Raw genomic sequence first — 22,697 nt, forward strand, 5'->3', positions numbered from 1 at the left:
GTTTAACGCTTGACTTTTTAAAAGAAGTTTTCTAACCCTTACTTTCCAAGTTTTGCACATTTAAAGTCTGATGAAATATCATCTGGAGGAGGTACTAAAGATACCTAAGTAAGTTTTTCCCTAAAAAATCTTTGGTACTTTGGGTCATTACTTTTTTATGAACGGACGAAGAGTTGTTCTTTACTTTAATGATCTTCCCACAATGTTTTTAAAAATATTCTGATTGTTTTAAAAAATAATCTGAATGTTTATATTTTATTTTTATTTTTTAACTGTAAAACATCCGCAGATGGTTGCTACATCAGCTTTCTTATAGCCTTACTCGCAACAGAGTGCTGCTATATTGACTGACAAATAGCCTGACTTGCAACAAAGTGCTGCTACATCGACTGAAGGTATGTATGTATACATATATGTATATATATATATACATATATGTACATATATGTATATATATACATATATGTATATATATACATATATGTATATATTTGGGTGTCCCAAAAACATTTTTTTTGGAAAATGTTAGGTCTCACCCTCCTAAAAGTTTGTAATGGTCACATGATATCACCTGCAAAATTTTATAAAATTTGGATAATGTTTATTGGTCCAGCAAGGTCCTTGAAATTATTAACTGTTAGCTTAAATAGAGCGAAATGCGTTGATTTTCATGAAAGGTTTATGAAGTTGCTATTCAACTTATCTGGGTGTGTTTAGTATCATTAAAAAGATCTCAATGTGTAGATTCTACACATATAATGTTTTACTGCATCAGGTGGTAGGGTTCAAAACAGTAATTTAGACAAAATCATAAAAAATTCGTAATAACTAATACTCAGTACTTTTTCCAGGTATTTACAATGTTACTTGCTTTTTGAATATTATAAATGTCTACATATCTACAAGATTGTCACACCTGCAGTGTTTAAAGTCATTTCTGTGTTTTTCAACCACTTGCAGCAGATACTGTTTTTGTTCCTCATTCTTGGTAAATGATTCATTAAATGTCTGGGTAGGTCCTACTCCGCGCTCTGTCGAATCATTGACACACACTAACTTCTTTACAACTGATTTTGCGATCTTTAATGATGTAACTTTTAGCCAGGTTTCTACATCCACTTCAAGGAAACTGTTGTCAATACCAGCAGTTAAAAAGAAGCTGCGAGACATTGATAGTTTTTAACTTTAAAATATAAGTAGATTATATGTACTTCAAAATGCTGGAGTTTTCAGGGGAAAAATTCAGGGGAAAGAAATGAGGCTAGTGAGAAGAATGAAGTGACTATATTAAGTGGTCAACCAAATAGAGTAATATGTAGTAATTGCCAAGAGAGTTTATATATATATATATATATATATATATACACTGTATATATATATATATATATATATATATATATATATATATATATATATATATATATATATATATATATATATATATATATATATATATATATATATATATATATATATATACACTGTATATATATATATATATATATATATATATATATATATATATATATATATATATATATAAACTCTTCTTGATGATCCAGCAATGGAACGCTTCCTGATAATCCAGCAATGGTGAAACTTCAAGTTGAAGAAAAAAGTTAGATAAGTGTTTTTTACTAATTTATATATATATATATATATATATATATATATATATATATATATATATATATATATATATATATATATATATGTTGATCCTTATTAACTCCACTATTTTAATTTAGGGTTTTGTTTTAGTGTTTATTTTAATAGAATAAATTATATTGAAAGCTTTTATAAGGCATCTTCTAAAAGCAAAAGTATGTTAATTGGGTCTCTTTTCTTTTTTTTCTTCTGAGCCTACACAATTCTGGTTCAACGGATTAAAAGCCATCTTGTTTTCAGTAATGTTCATTTTTTACTTATAAACTCCGCTTGCTACAAAAATTGTTCGCTGCCTATATCAATTAAAAATACAACTTGGGACTTTTGTCACCAATTAATGATCATTATAATAAACATTGTAATGATAAAAAAATACAATGTGTGACTATCGTCAATAATAAGCAAAGCTATATTGAAATCATAACAAGTGAGTTCAGTATATTTTTTTTGGATTTCTAAAGTTTAAGAAGCACTTGGTTGTAGTTCAATGTTGTTATTACTTTTGAAAGGCAAAAAAAAAAAAAAAAAAAATTAAAAAATGTAAAAAACAAGAAATTTAATTATTGCTATTGATTATTTAAATGTTATTCATTTGATGCAATGAGGTGAAGCAGAAGTATATGTTGTAAAGAAAGTTTCTAAGGTTACTAAGGTTACTTAGAGTTTTAGGGAAAAGTCCATTATGAAAGCAGAGACTTTCTTTTATCAAATTGTTAAAAAATTTTAAATAATGTCTAGTTGTGATATAATATATTGTAATTGTAAAGAACAACTCTTCGTCCAATGATAAAAAAGTAATGACCCAAAGTACCTAAGATTTTTTAGGTAAAAATTAGGTTCTCTGTATAGGTACTGTTTATCAAATGGCAAAGGATTTTTAAAAAAAACGTATCTCACTAATGACAGTAAAAAAAGTAGATAAATTTTAATAACATTACAATAGTAAAAAAAGTACATACATTATAATAACATTACTTGATGGGTTAGATTTATATAACAGATATAAACAATAATGCTAATAAATAATACTAAATAGTTAAAAAAATAAATAAAATATTTATAATTGTTTAATGTTGTTTTTTAACATTTTTTTTTCAGGATTGTCACACTAGCAATAACGGGGTATTGTGTTGTTTTATTTTTATGCTATTCAATTATTTTTGCACATTTTTTACTGTTGAGATTTCTTATTTTTTACAGCAATTTACACAGTTCTATTCTTTCTGAGGGGTTTGTTGTTTTTTAGGATTCTGAAATAGCAATAAGTACAAACATATGTTTATTATGTGGCTCTCAGGTAAAAAAAAAATCTTTTTAGTTCTGTACTATCACAATAAATCAATATAAGTAATTTATGCATAAATATACAAATATATTTATACAAATATAAATATGTGCATACAATCATTTGTTTTTTAAAATAATAGTGTCATTTGTGTTTTTTACAACAATTAACGTTTTTGTAGTTCATTGTAGTTTACCAAAAATAAAGTAAAATAGTTAAGATTTTCTATAATTTTTTAAAAAGTCTGTATATGCATAATGTATATAGTCTGTATATATAAATAACTCTGTTATATTGAGCTTGCTGTTGTATTTAACCAGAAGTAGAGCAACTTGTACATTTGGCTATTATATATAATTATCAGTAGGTGTCTCAAGTTTGGTCATTATATATTTCTAGCAGTTAGTGACCTATAATTTGGATTATGTTTGATCAGGGTATCAAGTGTACATAATAGCCTAGTAAAAAGGAATTCTGTTACTGATACACACCTGTTACCATAACACACACCTGTATCAACTACAAGCAACTCATAATTTATCATTTCAATATAAATACAGAACTCACCAGTGCTCATAGTTGTTTTGTTGATGGAAATGTTAAATCAAAACTCTGAAATAAAAACAACTTTTGATCATTCACAATCTCGACAAAAAACACAATAAGAATAAAAAAATAGCATGCAATTGACCATTGCAATATTTATAAATTATTTTACAGAAGTTTGCTGTTGCTTCATTCACAGCTCTAGAGAAAATTCATTAAAATCAAAATGCATTCTATTAATATATAAGGGAACTTGCAATTAACCACTGTAGCAATCCCAATTAACCATTGCAGAAAACTTACAGCAACTTGTTGTTTTATTTGACATTTAAAAAAAGATGCATTAAATCAAAAAAAATTATTAGAATAAAAACAAGTCATAAGAAAGTGTCACAATATCAAAAATCACAATATTATTTAATGATGATTCACAAAGATCAAAAAACATTTTTCTAAAAACTCCTAAAATGTACTGGATGTTTTAAATTTTCAAGTTTTGAAATTTCCATGATTTGAGTATATATATAAAGCCAATAAATTAATGCATTGCAATTTCTGCCATGCATGGCACAGCCTGTTTTATGACTTTTAGTTGGACAACTCTACAGTCAAAGTCACAAGTGTGTGCTATTGGATAGACCAGGATCTAGTGTCTTTGCACCATACATTTAAATGACTTAAGCAAGAAAAATTGCTAAAAAATCAACTATAAAAGTTGGCCTTCACCCCAAAAAGGTGTTAATTTTGGTATGGTGGGAAATACATTGCCTTGTATAGTGGGAATAACAACAAAATTGACATTTTAAAAATTATTGGAACTTTTTTTTTTTTTTAAACATCTTCGCTTCCAACAAGGCTGCAAGCAGCCACTAATTAAAGTTGGAAGTTACTGTAAGAGAAAAGATGAAGATTGTAGAGCAAGATAACGATTGACGGACGTTTTAAAAGATTGCAAATTATACGAATCAGGAAAGCAAGATGAAGGAAGCGAATTCCAAAGAACTGATGTTCGAGGAAAAAAACTAGACGAATAAGCGTTTTTGGAGCACTTAGGAACAGTCACAGAAAAAGGATGACACTTAATTGAATGACGAGTAACACGAGAATGAATTTTAGTAGATGGCACAAGAGACGCTAGCTCTTTAGAGCAGTGCCCGTTATAGTATTTGTAGAAAAGAGAAAGAGAAGCAACATTACGACGATGTGATAATGGTTGAAGGTTGGCTGCAAGAGCAGGTCCAACTATGTTTACAATGCGTTTTTGCACATTGTCTAAAAGAGAAAGGGCATCATTAGAAGATCCGCCCCAGATATGGCAACAGTATTCCATACAAGGCCGGATTTGAGATTTATAGAGATAGAGAATAGAATCCTGAGTAAGAAAGCGGCGAGCTCGATAAAGAGATGCAACCTTAGCAGATGCTAATTTTGCAACTGATTTGATATATGGTTTCCAAGAAAGATTGGAAGTAAGAGTTAATCCTAGAAGATGAAGAGTAGGTGACTCATCGAGTACATCACCGTTCATAAATATAGGAAGATCTAAATTATTGCGATAACGATTGGCTGAAAAAAATTGAGTTTTATCTGAATTAAAGTTCACCAGCCACTGTGAGCCCCATGCTGAAGCAGAAGTGAGATCCTTTTCAAGTTCAAATGCCCCCTCCAAGCAATCAGAGGCTGTTGGTTTCTTATCACGACAAGAATAAATGGTAGTGTCATCAGCAAACAATGCCACCTTAGATGTGAGAATATCTGGAAGATCGTTAATGTAAATTAAAAAGAGTATAGGGCCTAGGATAGAATCTTGATGAACCCCTGAAGTTACAGAATAAGAAGAAGAGTGTTGTCCATCAAGGACAACTTTTATGCTACGATTGAAAAGGAAGGATTCAATGATCTTAAAGATGTTGCCGGATACACCATAAGAAGAAAGCTTATGGAGAAGACTAGCATGCCAAACTTTATCAAACGCTTTTGAAATGTCAAGAGCGATGGCCTTAACCTCTCCACCTTCATCTAATGCACGATAAAACCTGTCAGTTATTACTGTTAGGAAATCAGCTGTAGAACGAGAAGATCGAAATCCATATTGATGGTCAGAAAGTAAGTTATTAGATTCAAGATGAGAAATTAAGTGTTTGTTAATTAAAGATTCAAAAACCTTGCTTATGATAGGAAGAAGACTTATGGGACGGTAGTTAGACGAATCAGATCGCTCTCCAGAATTTTTGAAGATAGGGATAACAGATGCGGCTTTCCAGCAGGCTGGAAAACAAGACTCTGATAAGCACTTGTTGAATAGTTTTGAGAGTATAAACGACAGCTCCGGACAACACTTCTGCAAGACAATAACAGGTATGTTGTCTGGGCCACAAGCTGTAGAAGAGTCTAGGCAGGAAATCACTTTAGATACAGATGCTGGAGTCATTTGAATGTCAAGCAATGGATCAACCTGTTTGTTGGCAATATCAGGTAGAACGCAATTAGTGGAATCAAGAGATGATATTGATGAAAAGTTTTTAGCAAACAGTTCAGCTTTGTCTTTAGGTGAGGTGACAAAGTCTGAACCATACAAGAGAGGTGGAATTATAGATTTGCCCTTATTATTGATATTATTAAAGATTCACCAGAAGTCACGAGAGCCTAATTTTTGAGATGAGATACGAGATTTCATGACCTGAGAATAGCGGGTTTTGGCGTTAGACAAAACCTTTTTACAGTTGTTTCTAGCAGCAATAAACAGACGTCTGTTTTCTGGAGAATTGTTTTGCTGATAAATATGGAAGTAATGGTTTCGATTGGCAATCGCAGCAGCACAGTGTGAGGAAAACCATGGAGGAGAGTGAGGCTTGACCTGGAATCGTCGAGAGGGAATAAAAGATTCCATGCCAGCCTGAATCCACGAAGTTATGTAAGAGCACATTTGTCGACAGGAAGTTGAAAGATTTCTACCTTAGCTTCTAACTTAGCTGTGAAGTGTCATTGCTACCTTAGCTTCTAACTTAGCTGTGAAGTGTCAAGCTGTTGTTTAGCATAACAAATAATAATTGGCACAAACCAATTATTATTTGTTATGCTAAACAACAGCTTGCACAATAAAAGATTTGACTACAAGGGGTTTCACTTACACTAGGGGGCACTTTCACTACACACTAGTGTTACTTCTTTGATTCAAAGCGTAAAGAGTTCTCTACGATTTCATTTGTTCTTTATTTAAGTGTTGGCAGGAGGTAATAGACAATAGTAGTGCATAAATTATTGAAGATTAATTATGAAATTAAAAATAAATATATTTTTTCAAAAAATGTATTACTTTTTAGCCAATTCATTACAATTAAAATAATTGCAAAAATGTTACAACAGTTAATGTCTAATCTTTTTTTATTTGTTTTCTTAAATTTTTTTAAATCATATAAAAGTACTTTTAAAAAATAATCATCTATGATAATACATAATAAATTAAGTTTTCACCTTTAATGATTCCTTAATGCCTTAAATAATAAATAAACCTTTACAAACGGTTGTGTAAAAGTCCTTTAATTACTAAAAATATGATTTTATGCATTGTGCTTTGTTCTGCTAATAATGTGCTTATAACTTGTTGCAACTACATTGTAAACAAGTACAGATCTTTTTTGTTAAGCTATGGTTAATAATTGAGTTTAATCTTTATGAGTATTTAAACTCAACCAATATGAACAAAATATGCAACTTGCATGGACTTGAATATGTGTATAACTTGTTGGTATTGTTGGTACAGTAATATAGCAAATTAAAAAAAAAAAAAAGTATACAGATAGGGTCATGTCTTCCCCTACTGTGAAGAACCCCCTACCATGGTTTTTTGAAAAAATAAGTAAATTTTTTAAGTTTTTTTTTTCAATATATTTTTTTAGTATTGTTTTTTACAAAACTAACTTATTTGAGTAATAATATATTTTTAAAAAGATTTATTTTTATAGTTTTGAGATTTTTTTATCTGCTAATGATTTTTTATTGCTTTCTTAAGAAAATCTTTTACAGTCAAAAAAAGTTTATCTGTTTTTTTTTATGGCTAAAAATTAATATTTTTATTAGGCTAAAAGCGTAAAATAGTTGTAAAAGCATTGAATATTTTAAATTTTATTAAAAAATAGTAGTATTTTTTGTATCACATTATTCTTTGACACAGTATGTGCGAACAAAAATTATACTAGTTAGCACTTACCGTTTATGGACGTGTTTTGTTTTGTTAATTTTTTTTTTTTAAAAAACTATTTAGGTTAATCTAAATTGCCAAATAAAGGTAATTTAACCCTAGGGAATATTTATTTGATATGCTTTTTATACTTTATGATAAAAAATGAATTACAATAATAAGGTTCATGATTTGAAAGAAAAAAATATTCAGAAAAAGTTATAAAAGTAAAGTTAATATATTTTGACGAACAACTGCAGGAGCACTTACAGCTATAAATTACGGTAAAGAATTAAATGACAACAACAACAACAAAAAAAGCATAAAAAAAAGATACTTAAGAAGAAACAAAGTTCTAAATCAGAGAATCCATTAAATCTTTAGTGGATAATTTTTATAAAACAAAAAAACCAATGTTTTTTTTATTTAGTAATCATATTAAATTTATGCATTTTTTTCTTAAGGTAAATAAATAAAATTAAAATCAGAATATACATCTTTTTCATTCATGGTAGATGAAGAATCAATTACAGAAGGTGGTGCCATATCACGGCAGGTGAAGAAAATAAACAAACTATGGTTTTAAATTTACTATAAAAAAAAAATATTATAGTGGAAGCAAATTTTGAAAATTAGCTTTTACAATAATAAAATTGTTACATTATTTATTAAACATTCTAGAATATTTAAAAATAAAATTGTATATTGGCATTTAAACATAAATATATTTTAGTTTTGTATTACCTTAATGATTTTTAACAATTAATATAAGTTTTTTAATGTTTTCTTTGACTTGATTTTTTATAAAATAGTATTTACATATATTATTGTTACTCTCAAAGTAGTTAGTTTAAAAAAAAAAGCATAACGCCATAATTTAACATTTTGTAAAAAATAGAAAAGAATTTTCATTTAAATAAATACAAGTAAATATGATAAAAGATACTTATTAAATTAAACCTTGTGTCTTTTTCCATCAAAGATATTTTTTTGTTGTTTCAAAAGTTTTGTCAAATGATGTACAAATGTGCATTAGTACTCATACTCAGTTTGGCATTAATAATTAAGTCTTTAGTAGTTCATATATATATATATATATATATATATATATATATATATATATATATATATATATATATATATATATATATATATATATATGAACCATATCTGAGATAGTCCATGTTGGACCATGGCAAGGTTGATTAATTTTCAAATGGTTTAAACCATAGTTTAAACCATTTGAAAATTATCAATTTAAATCAAAATAATATTTTTTAAATATTATATAAGGCGTATATTTCATACATGGAGTATTCATGGTTCGAATCCCACTACTTTCCATTTATATATTGTTTTTCTTTTAAGTACTGCTGGTCATATATTTGCTTTGTAACCATTTCTTTTTTCTTTTTTGCATATAAAAATCTTTCTGTTGTATGTTTTTAAATGATACACATATTTTTACATTCAGATTTCATATACCATTTAGGCCTTTTAGTGTATTTTTTAAGTAAGGCGCACATACATATATGCATAATTTTTAGGCTTGAATTAGGCCATGCCATCTACACATAGCCTTTATTGTTACATATTACCTTTCTATTCCTGTATGTTTTTCATCCCCAATCTTTTAGCTTTGTAATTTTGGATACCTGTTGCTTTTTAACATTCGGCTCTGTGCGCTTAGATCTACCTGCCCCCTTCCTTCTGATCTACTATGTTATTGGTCAAATATACGTAAACATTTATTAATAAAAATTATTAATAATTATTATGCAGTTATTTATAATTGTTTACATATATTTCACAAACAACATAGAAGACCAAAAGAGAGGGGGCAGTGAAAAAATAAAAACAAAATATAGGAAGTGGGAGGATCTGAACCACAAAAAATCAGTGTGTGAAGAAATGCCTTATTTAAATAAGATAAGCATGCGAATACTAATGATTAAATATATATAATTATATAATAAAAAAAGTTATACATAAAATATACGCATGCATCACATAGACGTATTCATATAAGGACAATATATAGTTGTTACATTAAAATTATACAATTATATTTTACAAACAGATAGCAATTTATATTTTCACTTTCCTCTTTAAAAAAACATAAAATAAGGAAAAATCATTCTTTTTAATGTCAACTTTAAAATATTTTTTGTTTTGTTTTTTTTTGCTTTGCCCTATACAATTTTGTTGCTGAAAATAACAACCACCCTAATAAAAAAATAAATAAAACAGTAATCATATTACTTAAATTATAAATTTTTTTTGTTTTTTTTATTGAAATTTATTTAAATATCCTATTTTGTTAGTTTTGCTTTCTTTGTTTTTAAAACTTAGTCACAGCAAATGGCTGTGACCATGGTGTCTAAAATAAAATACTCACGCGTGGATATACAAAGCAAAACACCACACATGTTTACTGGGAAGGTTTGCATACAAATAGCTCTAAGCGAAAACAAAAAGTGCAACGTAACTTAGAAAAAGTATAATCTTAACTTCAAATGTATTCAACTCATTTATTAAAAGTTAAATTACATAAGTCTTTTTTAACGATTTGTTGTTCTCTATCTAGGTATTATAGGTATTATTAATAATGATGTATTGATTGATGAATTGTATCAATTATACTAATGGAAGAATTTACTCAAGTGAAAAATATTTTCAATTAAAAAAAAGAGTTAGTGCCTTATTCTTTTTTTTTAATTAAAAAAATTGATTAAAGATACCTTATAAAAAAAGGAAATTAAACCAAAAAAACCATGTTTTATTTTTTTTAAATCACGGTTTTTGGTTTTTTTTCAAAACAATTGGTTTTTTTTCAACACCGGACCATGGTCTATTTGGCATGAAATGAACCTTCTACAAGTTTTATGCAATAGGTAAAATATATATATATTTTTTAAATGTTTCTATATAGGCATATTTATATTTATAAATTATTACACATATTTATAAAAAAAATTAATCAAAATGTTTTATTCATAAAAAATATTATTGTTTTATATTCAGTTAATAAAGTAGCAGATGTAATGGTTATTTATTATTATGATAAAATAAATTTTTCTAAATAGTCTAATCATTGTTTTTTTATTATTAATTTTTTAATTTTTAATAATAAAAAAACTTTTTAATAAAGTTTTAAATAAAAAGAAAAAGTATAAATTATTGTTTTTAAAAATTGAAAATTATTCCTCGGGTTTTTTTTCATCTTGTATTTTGTTTCTTTCAAAAATTGATAAAAATACAAAAAACATTCCAGAAGTGCTTCTTGTCCATTCTACTGTCTCTTTCACATAAATCCATTTTGTTACTTGGTTTACTTATTTTTACTAAAGCCTGCGCAATAGTTTTTAAAAAAAGTCTGATTAATGAAATATACATTTCAGTTGAAAACTAACCAGATTATAAAATATTAAATATATAAAGTAATAATATTAAACATAAAATTTTTGTGTGTTATTTTTTAGTTTTGCAGTAGTACTTCATCTCATCATCATGCTTTGAAACATTATAAAGACATTCCAAATCACTCCATTTGCATAAATACTACTACTTGGGTAGTCTGGTAACAAGTTTGTTTATGCTTATTAAATAGTTTATTTATGAAAATTTATTTGTAATTAATAATTTATCTACAAATTTAATTACAAATAAATTTGCATAATTTTATATTTCTTTTTCTATTTCTTTTTTTTTTTTACATAGGCTTTTCTTTTATCAGATTTTCAGCATTTATAAAAAAAAAATGTTTTTTCAATTTATCTGAAACAAAGTTTTTATTTAAGTATTTTCCTATTGTTATATATTTTTAACAAGATATTCATGAAAAGTATAGTACTGTATAATTTTGAATAATTATGATGTTAATAATAAAAATATCAAATAATGATATAAGTATGAAAATTTAACTTATTTATTTAAATCTTCAATATTTTTTTAGTTTGCTTTTTTGTATATTTATTGCAGGTGTTTTGATTGCAATACATCAGTGCAAGATACTGAAAAATATGCTACTCTTGAAAAAACAATCAACTTCTTGAAAAGAAAAATTGCAACAGGTTTAAATACTTTATATTAGATATGTAAGTTTTTAGGTTTTGATTACGCGGCTAATTCATGCTGACATATGTAAAATAAATCGCTAGCTTAAAAGTACCTTAAATATTCTAAAGATGTTAGTCTAAGAAGTTTTTTTAGCAATAAATGGTTTTCTTATAAATAACATCTAAATACTAATTAAAGGTGAGGTAAAAATAATTCAAGTCAAAAAAATAGGGCGTTAGTGATTTTGTTTTTGTAGTTTTGACTTTTTATTCACATTTATATAAGTTTTTTTCTTATAAAGTTAGCATTTAAATATTGATAATGATTAATAATACAAACGAAGGGCTTATTGTGAAACAATGACAAGCCACACTTTTTTCATAAGGAGTTATTATCATTTTTATAATCATAAATAGTATACGCAATTGCGAAAAAGATATTAGGGCATAATTCTTAAAATTGGAGCTATAATTATAAAATCATCTTACTGTAAGCACTGATTTTATATACTTAAAACATAAAAGTCATTTTTCTCAAATATTTGTTTTTGTGGCTTGTCATTGTTTCACAATAAGCCCTTCAAATATTGTCTTTAAATTTTGTTATTAACATTTTTTTACCAAATTAAATTAAAGTAACTACTTTTTTGAATTATGAAATATATATTTTTGTAAATTTTTTTTGAATATTTATTGTCTTTATCAGAAAAAACCCCAAAAAGTGACATAGATGTAAACCTTCATGTAAAAAATGTTCAATCTGTTCCAAAGGCTGAAGCAAGTGTTAAGGTTTGTTTATTTATTATTTTAATTTAAAAAATGTTGAAATTTTTTTTAAATTAAAATAATAATTTTTTTTAACTTTTTTATTTTTTTTTAACTTTAAGTTTACCTCATATTGGTTGTTATTCATTTTGACAATGTTGGCAATTATTTTTAATCATTGACATTCATAATGTAGGCAAACAACAGTGAATCTGTAAAAAATTTTAGTCATGATCTTTTATAGGGATTGAAGAATCTTGGCAACACATGTTTTTTTAACTCAGTTGTACAAGTAATGTTGCTTTTTCTTAACATATTTGAAAAACATTTCATAAAAACTATGATGGTAATTTAAATTTAAAAATAAGAATTTTTTTTATTTTTCAGAACATAGCACGTCTGGATAAGCTCTACCAAAAAATGGAATCTTCTATTAGCAAAAAGTTTATTACTCTAAAAGTGGAAACGAAGGTCTTATTTTTTATTTTAAACTGATTTTTTTTTGCTAAATATAAAAATGAAAATTATAGAAAACATTTCCTCTTTAATATTAAAATTGTTTTGTTTTGTTTTAAAAGGTAGAATATAATATAATATAATAGAAAGGTATAAAATAGTGGAAAAGTAAAAGTGAAAATCTAATATAAACTAATAACAAATAAGTTGTTTTATTATTACTTTGTTAAACTTTTTTTTTTTTTTTTTTTTTTGTAATTAACCAATTTTTTTATTATATTATTTTCTTTTTTTGTACATATACACTGCCGCTCACGGAAGTTAGGACAAAAAATATTTTTTCAAAAGAACAATATTAAAATGTAATTACGTTATAAACTTATTTACTTATATTAGTAAAATTTATGTTTATATAAAAATAAATCAAGTTAAATAAAATTTGTATCAAAAAAATTCTAAATTAAGTTATTTTAATGTAAATATATAATATTAAAATAACTAACATTTAAAATAACATAAATTGTACTTACAAGTAAAAGTCTTATCATTTTATATAAATAAACAGAGAACGCAGAAACATATTAAAGGTCACGTATGAACCTGTATTTTACATTATCAACTCAAATCTTTTAAGTTTGTCATTTAACAAGTATTTCTATTGTTTACTGTGTTTTTGCAGATATTTTGTGTATTTTGTGTTAGTGTTTTAAAAATTTCAAGTGCAGAAGTTCAAAGGTAAAATTAAAAATTATTTTTTTAGTGTAAATTCAAAATATTGAAAAAAATATGCCTAAAGGTAAGCCAATAAGTGTTGAAAAAAGGACAGCAATACTCACTTTGCTTCAAGAAGGCTATACAGTTAGAAAAATAGCTGAAAAATTAAATCTGAGTAAACCAACAGTTAGCTATTCGATTCGTCGATATCGAGAATCTGGAAGTTTGGAAGACAGAAATTGTCCAAGTCCTTCTCGCATAACAACAAAAACTGATGACCGACGTATAAAAATCATCAGTAAGCGTAATCGAATGTTAAATGCTCCACAAATAACAGCTATTTTCATCTGTGATTGAGAAAAAAAAGTTTCTCTCAGTACAATCAAACGAAGATTGCAAAAAGCTAATTTGCATGGTCGTGTTGCTATCCGAAAACCATATCTACGAAAAGTTAATCAACAGAAGAGATTCCGTTGGGCACAGCTCCACAAAAATTGGACGATGGATGAATGGAAATAAGTACTCTGGACCGATGAGTCAAAATTTGAAGTTTTCGGAAATAAGCAAAGAGTTTATGTTATAAGATCTGCTGAAGAAAAAATGCTAACTCAATGTCTGGTTCCAACAGTAAAACATGGTGAAGGCTCTGTGATAGTTTGGGGTTGTTTCTCTCTGGATGGAGTGGGATATTTGCATAAAATCGATGGTATAATGAGAGCAGAACATTATAGAGATATCCTGGAAACAGGTGCAATCCCTTCGGGACTTCGATTAATCGGAAATAATTTTATTCTGATGCATGATAATGACCCTAAACATACTGCATTATTATGTAGAAATTATTTAGAATCAAAAAAAGCTGAAAATGTATTAACTGTAATAACCTGGCCTCCCCAAAGCCCAGACCTCAACCCCATTGAGTTACTATGGGATGAACTGGATAGAAAAATTAGAACTGTATGTCCAACATCAAAATCTCATTTATGGAACATTATAGAACAGGAATGGAATAATATTCAAAAAGAAACAATTAGAAAATTAATTGAAAGAAAGCCGAGAATAGTTAAAGGAGTTATTAAATCAAAGGGTGGTTTTTTTGACGAAAAAAAAATTTAATTATTATAATGGTTTTTGTACATTTTTATTACATAAAACTGACTAATAATATATTTTATATTGAAAATGTATAAAAAATATAATTTTTATTAATATAAATTAAAAATTCTATAACGTAATTATATATTAATTTTGCTTTTTCGAAAAAATCTCCACTGTCCTAACTTCCCTGAGCGGCAGTGTATGTATATTTTGTACATATATATATATATATATATATATATATATACATATATATATACATATATATATATATATATATATATACATATATATATACATACATATATATATATATATACATATATATATACATATATATATATACATATATATATACATACATATATATATATATATATATATATATATATATATATATATATATATATATATATATATATATATATATATATATACATCATTGGCTATAAATTAGAGCTCACTTTTTTCTTATTATAAAATATTAGTTCAAAATAAAATGAATTGAAAACAAAACTTATTTTTTATATTTTATTTTTTAATATTATAAGTAAAATCTATATACATTATGGAAATCACAAAAATAAATTTAAACATAATGGTCTTGATACCAAAAAATGAAAAATAATGAAACATTTTATATTATTTTGAAAAAAAGATTGGACAAAAGTTAAGATTATATTTCAAATAATATATAAGAACAACAATTTACAAATGGAAAACAATTTACAAATGGAATTTACAAGATTTTGAGTTATTTCTTTATGCAAATTGTCAAGCAGTTTCCTTATTTCAATTTTTAATTGCTCAACATTTAAAATTTCGGTTTTTTCAAGATGATGATCTAACCTTGACCATTAATTTTCTATACAATTTAAGTCAGGGCTGCTGGCAGGCCAAGACATTATCGAAATTTGATTGTCGACAAACCATTGCTTGCATATTTTTGCTGTATGGCATAGCGCACCATCTTGTTGATATATGATGTTACTGTTTTTTTTAAATATATCAATTGAGGGCATTAAGTCTACCTTCAAATAATTGATAGCATCCAAGTCCTGCATAATTCATGCAGGCCCAAATGCCTATACTCCCACTACCTTGCTTAGTTCATTTTAATGTACAATTTGAATCAAATCTCTCGCCTTAGCATAACACGGCATTTTCGCATATCTACCTCAGCATTCATTTCGTCAGAGAATATCAATTCTCAAAAAGAAACAGTAAAAAGCAATCCTTGCTTTTTACTGTTTCTTTGAAAGTCTTGGCTTCTTGCATGCAGATCGCCACATATAATTATTTCTATGAAGAATTTTTCTAACAGTTCTTGAACTCACTTTTATTCCAGATGTATTTTTTAATTTATGGCAGAGAGCGCTAAACGAATTAATAAATGTTCATCTCTTTGTGTTGTTACAGCTGGCCGACCAGATCGTTGCCGATCCTTAATGTCACCTGTTTCAGTAAAACGTTTTAAAATACGTGCAACAATTGAATATGCAATATTTAACTTATTTGCTATTTGACAATGAGATAGTCCTTGGTTTTAAAGAAAAATTGATTTTTCTTTGAAACCAAGGACTATCTCATTGTCAAATTTGTAACGTGTTTTTTCAGAGATTCTCGACCGTGATTTTGGAGTTTCATGCTGTATTTCTTTGCTCATTTTGTAACTTTTTTATTATTTAATTTATTCGTGTTTTTAATAATACTGTTTAAAACAAAAAACAAAAAAATGTCAGAAATAATAAATGCAGATGATAATAAAATCAAAATATTTGAAAAAAATTATGAATATATTACTTAAATTTTAAAATAAAGTAGTGAGCCTTAACTTTTGACCAACATAAGAAAATAAAATTTTATAGTAGTTGTTATCAAATTACAAATTAGGAGTACAAAATAAATTTTAAGGAAACCACATGTCAGTGAAACAGTAAACATGATATATATTATTTAATACTAATAAAATATTGAAAAAGTATAATAGTTTTTAAAATAATTTCAATCAAACAGGATTTAAAAAAAATAGTGAGCTCTAATTTATGGTCAATAATGTATATATATATATATATATATATATATATATATATATATATATATATATATATATATATATATATATATATATATATATATATATATATATATATATATATATATATATATATATATATATATATATATATATATATATATATATGTTCACTAATGTCTATATATGCACATGATAGGATACAATTATATATATATATATCAGGCCTTGTTTTGAAGCGAAAACTAGTGCGCCATTTACGTATGCACTAAGCCATTAAGCATAAATGGTCCTAAAAGCCCTTTTTTATCATTTTTTAATATTTAAACAAGTCTAAAGATATTGTTTAAGCGGTAAAAGAAGTAATTAACATTATAAAAACCACTTATTAACTTTGAATAATGATTATGTAAAAAAGTTTGCATAAAAATTATATAGTTTAAAAATAATATTTTTTTAAAAGTTACATCAGCTTTATATAATTAACAGATTGTGCGATATCAAAAAACTGTAAACAGAAATTTCCTTATGATTTAGAAAGAATTTTAGATAAAAAAAGAAATTTTTTTTCAATTTTAATAACTAATAAATCAAGTTGCAATTTTAAGAAATAATGAAAAAAAATATTAGGATATTTTAATTCATTTATACAAATGTTGAGAAAAGAAAGAAATTATTTATGTTAATGATAATAAAAAATGTAATATTAAATTTAATCTTTTTATATTAAAAAACAAAACAAAAAAGACATTCCATAATATGTACATTTAGAAAATAGCACTTCTAAATTAATTTTTTTAATTAGTAAATTAAACTTGTTTTGCGCTACTGCGGTAGTTAAAAAAGGAAATGGCCGTATTAAAAAAAAAAAAAAAGATAATTTTATGACGCCAAAATCATGACAATCTAATGAGCTAAGCTGCTGGTTTTTTTTAAACCAAGGTCTATATATATATATATATATATATATATATAATATATATATATATATATATATATATATATATATATATATAAATGTACATAATAAAATACTGTTTTTTTAAAATATTGGTTCTTTAGCCTATAGATGTTGAAATAAAGGAATGTCCTGGTTCACTAACATCGTCATTACATAATTTGCTTAATGAAATGAATACAAGTTCATCGAAAATTATTAACCCATCTAAGTTACTTTCTGAGGTATCGAAGAAGTAAGTTTTTTAAGTTAAAGTTTTTAAGTTTAGGTTTTCTACATTTTATATAAATTTATATATTATATATTAAAGAATTCTCGGAATTGAGTTTAGAGCTCCAAGAGTGCAAAATTGATTTGTACAAGGCAAATAAAAAGAAAACACAAAAAAAAACACTTGAGTATTTAATGAATATAAGTCTTCACTTTTCCAAAAAAAAAAAAAAAAAAAATTATCCAGTTAATGATCCAAATGTTTTTTATATAGTTGCTTGCTGACAAAGATGTTGAATTAGCTGAATGAGCTTGCATCTTCATCACCAAAAACATTTGGAGAGACTGAAATAAAAATGTTATCAATAAGATTTTATTTAACTGTAGTTAAATAAAAGAGAAGTGATTTGTGGATTCTGTGAATACCTTGTAGAAAAAAAATTTCCTGAAAATCTCATTTATTTAATACAGGCTCTGCATACTATCCTCATTTCCTCAAGTGAATGTGAACAAGGATTTTCACAGATGAAATTGATCATCACACATTGCATCATGACTGTTTAGATGTTTTAATGATTAAAGCACCCAAAAAGAAACGCTAAGCTAAATTCAAACTAGGAAGAAAATTAACTAAAATAAAATTTAAACTCTAAGCAAAAAATACTTTTTGTTACGTTTTTAATTATGGTTAAAATAATTTACTTTAAAACTTATCTTTTGAAACGTTTTATTAAAGTTATGCAAAATGCTTTTACATTAAGTAACAAACTACTTCTAATGGTTGTTAAATAAATGAAACATTTTTATTTAAATTATTAAAAAAAGTGTTGTGTATATAATACTTTTAAATTATATAAACATTTTTTCCAAAATATTGCTAATAAAAAAAACGTAGTCTTTTTAAAATAATCAAGATTATAGTTCAACATCAGAATCAGACGAAAAACCATTTTATATTTATATTTCTTCTTATTTATGTTTTTTGCACACAAGAAACAGCTATGTATTAAAATATACTAAATAGTTTCTATTGAAGATGCAATTGTAGATTAAAGTTGTTTTAATTTATAAAATCATAAAAAATATTAAATTAATAAAAAAATATGGTATAATATTCTTTGAAAATTTAAATAAAATTACCAGAGATTTAAATAAAATATACTGACAACAAGCTATTTAATTTTAATTTAGCATTACAAGCCATTAGTAACTTTATTAATAAGAGTTTCGTGTAGCAAATTTAAAAATTATCACAAAAGATTTGAACTTATTCACGCTTATCGTAATTGAAAGTAAGAAAAGTAAATCTTTTTAAAAATAAAATATTAGTTTAAAAGATTTTCAAAAGTTGTATGATAAGAATACCTAATAAACTACAAAATTAAAAAAAAAAAACTTTTAATAAGGCAGCCCATCTGATGATTCTACAACAAAAACAGAATGAAAGAATTTACTAAAAGCACTGCAAATAATTTTGCCTTCAGTTATGGTTATTCCATCAGTGTTTTTCAGAGCTTGTATAGTGTCTTTTGCACTTCTTTTTTTATTTTTTTTAATTTTTAATTTAATAATTAATAAATGACATTGATGCATATAAGTAAATAAAATTGTTTTATTTTCTTGAATTATTTATATAAAATGTTCCTACACTTCTTCTAAGCAACTAGTCACAAGTTTTGAACTCATTTATAATTTAAAGTAACTTAAAATTTTTTTTTTCATGAAATAATAGTTCAAAAGATTTTTAGAAAGACATAAAAAATGTTTTCAAATGTATAAATTTATCATAAAAAAGACATGTCTACATAAAAAAAATGTATATATCATCTAATGTTAATTAATGCAAAATGTGTTTATTTTATACAGCCATTATAATTAATTGTTTGTTTTATTTAAAGCCTTCACATAAAATAAAAACTTTAGAAAAGATCAATGATTAAAAGTTATTCATAACATAACAATTTTTTAAATTGCTAAAACATCAAAACAATCATGGTCAAATTATAAAGAAAAAAAATTGTATGCGTGGTCAGTTAGAGCATGCGATTGCACCCATTCCTGTCCTAGCTTGATATATAAATTTACATATGTATAAATTTACATATTATATTTTTTTATGTAGGATTCTTATTTTTTCTTTTTTAGAGCTCCTCAGTTTCGTGGTTACCAACAACATGATAGTCATGAGCTACTTAGATATCTTTTAGATTCCATTCGCACTGAAGAAATAAAAGTATTTGATATGCTTTCATTTTTTTAATTATCATATTAGTCATTTAGTCCCAGTGTTATATCATTTTTGTGTCATCATCTAGTATGCTTTGTGATTTTATATTTTAAGTTTGGATGATCTTTATTAGATAGTGTTTGTTGATGCATGGTAATATGTTTTGCTTTGACCTGATGTTATTTGCTTTTCATCTGACGAATTTGTTATGTGTTTTGTGACTTTTTACGCTGCATCCTTAAACATTTTTTAATATTATCTTCTTAATGGTTGTTTAGAGGCTAGAAACAAGTTTAATAGAAGCCTTATCACCTTCATCAAATACTTGTAATATCAACGAAACAATAAAGCGTAAGACATCATGGTTAATTTTTTTCGGGTTGGTTCAAAGATAACTATTCAATATTTCTTGAATATTAAAATATTATTTTTTGATATTTTAGTTTACTTAAAATCTACCAAAACCCACATAGATGAGTTGTTTGGTGGTGTTTTTGTATCAATGATATGCTGCCAACAGTGTAAAGAGGTTAACACTAATATCTTGCATACATTCAGTCTTCTTTTAATTATTACCATGAATAATTGTTTGTGGTTATTTAATTTGTAATATCTTAAACAGTTTATTTTTATGTCTAAATAATTAATATACAATATATATATATGTGTGTGTGTGTGTGTGTTTATGGGTGTGTTCTATCAAAATGAACCATAAGCGGCTCATTATGATCAAAACCAAATTTCGATCATGACCCTTGCAGTCTGGAACATTAAGTTAAAAACATTTACTATAGTTTTTGATTCAACTGAACATACAAAGTCTTCAGTTATACTGTACTTCAACAAAATACTTCACTTTATTCCTAATTGAGTCAAAGAAGTACACAAGTTCAGCAACAATGCCACTTCTCATTTTAAAAACAAAAGCATTATGGCTGCAATGGTTGTGTTTGAAAAATATTTGAAGGAAAAAAGGAGTGGTTGATACAATCGGATATATATATATATATGTATATATCATATATACAGTATGTTTATATAGATACTGTATAATACATACTGTATAAATACAGTATGTATATATATATACATACTGTATTTATATTAAGTATGTTGCACAAAAATAAATATTAACTTTATTTAGTTTTTGTGTAAAAATTAAAAGTGTGGTAGCATTTTAATTGGATTATAAACAAGATTCATTTCTCTTTCTATGTATGTTTTTTTATTATGTTATTATTTATTTTTTAATAGAAGTCCAAGGTTTTTGAAGATTTCCTTGACCTGTCATTGCCTGTTTCAACAGAATTTGATGTAGGTTTATAATAGTATTTTAAATTTAATATTGAGAATGGTTGTTATGCATTTTTAAATTTTGAACAAAATCTTGTGTGTATATATATATATATATATATATATATATATATATATATATATATATATATATATATATATATATATATACATATATATATACATATTTATATATATATATATATATATATATATATATATGTATTGCCTAAAGCAAGTGCCTGTATGGCCTAAAATATATATATATATATATATATATAAATATATATATATATATATATATATATATATATATATATATATATATGTATATATATATATATATGTATATATATATATATATATGTATGGTCTAAAGGAACCAACCAATCATATTGTTATGCAAAATATGTTCGCTGGCACTCAAAACAATCATACAAATGATTGCTGCACATATAAATATGCTCTAAGACAACTGTTTGTGATATCATGCAGCGCATCAAATCAAAAGATGATGTCAATCCAGAAAAATCCTGTGGAAGACCAAGAATCACCGCTCCAAAAATCAACATAATACATTGTTTGGCTGTGAAAGACATTCAGGTTTCATGCTCACTAATGTTTACTCGACTGCCTCCTAGTGTGAATGATAGTGCTCACACTGTTCAAAGATACTTTGGCAAGGATTTTAATCTTTGATCATACTGTGCTGTATTAAAGCTACACTTTTATCAAAACACTATTTTTATTGCTTTGAATTTGCAAAGATTCACACAGTGGCTATAAGTTTCGATATGGTAGCATCATGCTTTTGAGAAGCAGCTGAATTACTTTGACCTAAGACCTAAGTTGGCTGCTAGAGCTGCAAGTTGGTCAGTTGAATTAAGTGTGCTCATCATAACCAATGATTTACTAATTGTTTAATCTGATAATCTATATTTGATAAGAGGGCTACCACTCTGAATAACAGTGGATTACCTCTTGGTTAAGAACTTTTTGAACTTTTTTGTTCTTTTATTCTTTGCAAACGAATGTGATTTAAAATTTGCAATCAATATCATATCATGAACTTGAATTAAAAAAAAATTCAAAACTGTTGGATAAAATTGAAAGCAGAAGTTTCTAAACAAAACCCAACCTCACTTGCAGATCATGAAAGAATAATGTCATAAAATAACTCCCAAATATTCTCTTGTTGCAGCAT

The 22,697-nt window shown here is 25.7% G+C and overlaps 1 protein-coding gene across 1 annotated transcript in view; it reads left to right on the forward strand.

Annotated features, from left to right (window-relative positions):
• The window catches only part of LOC105846599 (ubiquitin carboxyl-terminal hydrolase 16), a 54,508-nt gene that overhangs the window by 13,293 nt on the left and 18,518 nt on the right, over positions 1-22,697 (forward strand). The window contains exons 4-15 of the mRNA XM_065793358.1: positions 2,767-2,790; positions 2,915-2,965; positions 11,162-11,259; positions 11,661-11,752; positions 12,444-12,526; positions 12,747-12,794; positions 12,890-12,973; positions 17,868-17,998; positions 20,119-20,206; positions 20,479-20,551; positions 20,644-20,729; positions 21,455-21,514. Coding sequence (XP_065649430.1) covers positions 2,767-2,790; positions 2,915-2,965; positions 11,162-11,259; positions 11,661-11,752; positions 12,444-12,526; positions 12,747-12,794; positions 12,890-12,973; positions 17,868-17,998; positions 20,119-20,206; positions 20,479-20,551; positions 20,644-20,729; positions 21,455-21,514 — 918 coding nt within the window. The remainder of the gene's footprint in view (positions 1-2,766; positions 2,791-2,914; positions 2,966-11,161; positions 11,260-11,660; positions 11,753-12,443; positions 12,527-12,746; positions 12,795-12,889; positions 12,974-17,867; positions 17,999-20,118; positions 20,207-20,478; positions 20,552-20,643; positions 20,730-21,454; positions 21,515-22,697) is intronic.

Source organism: Hydra vulgaris, chromosome 03, assembly GCF_038396675.1.
Source record: "Hydra vulgaris chromosome 03, alternate assembly HydraT2T_AEP".
In the NCBI taxonomy this organism is placed as follows: Eukaryota; Metazoa; Cnidaria; class Hydrozoa; order Anthoathecata; family Hydridae; genus Hydra; species Hydra vulgaris.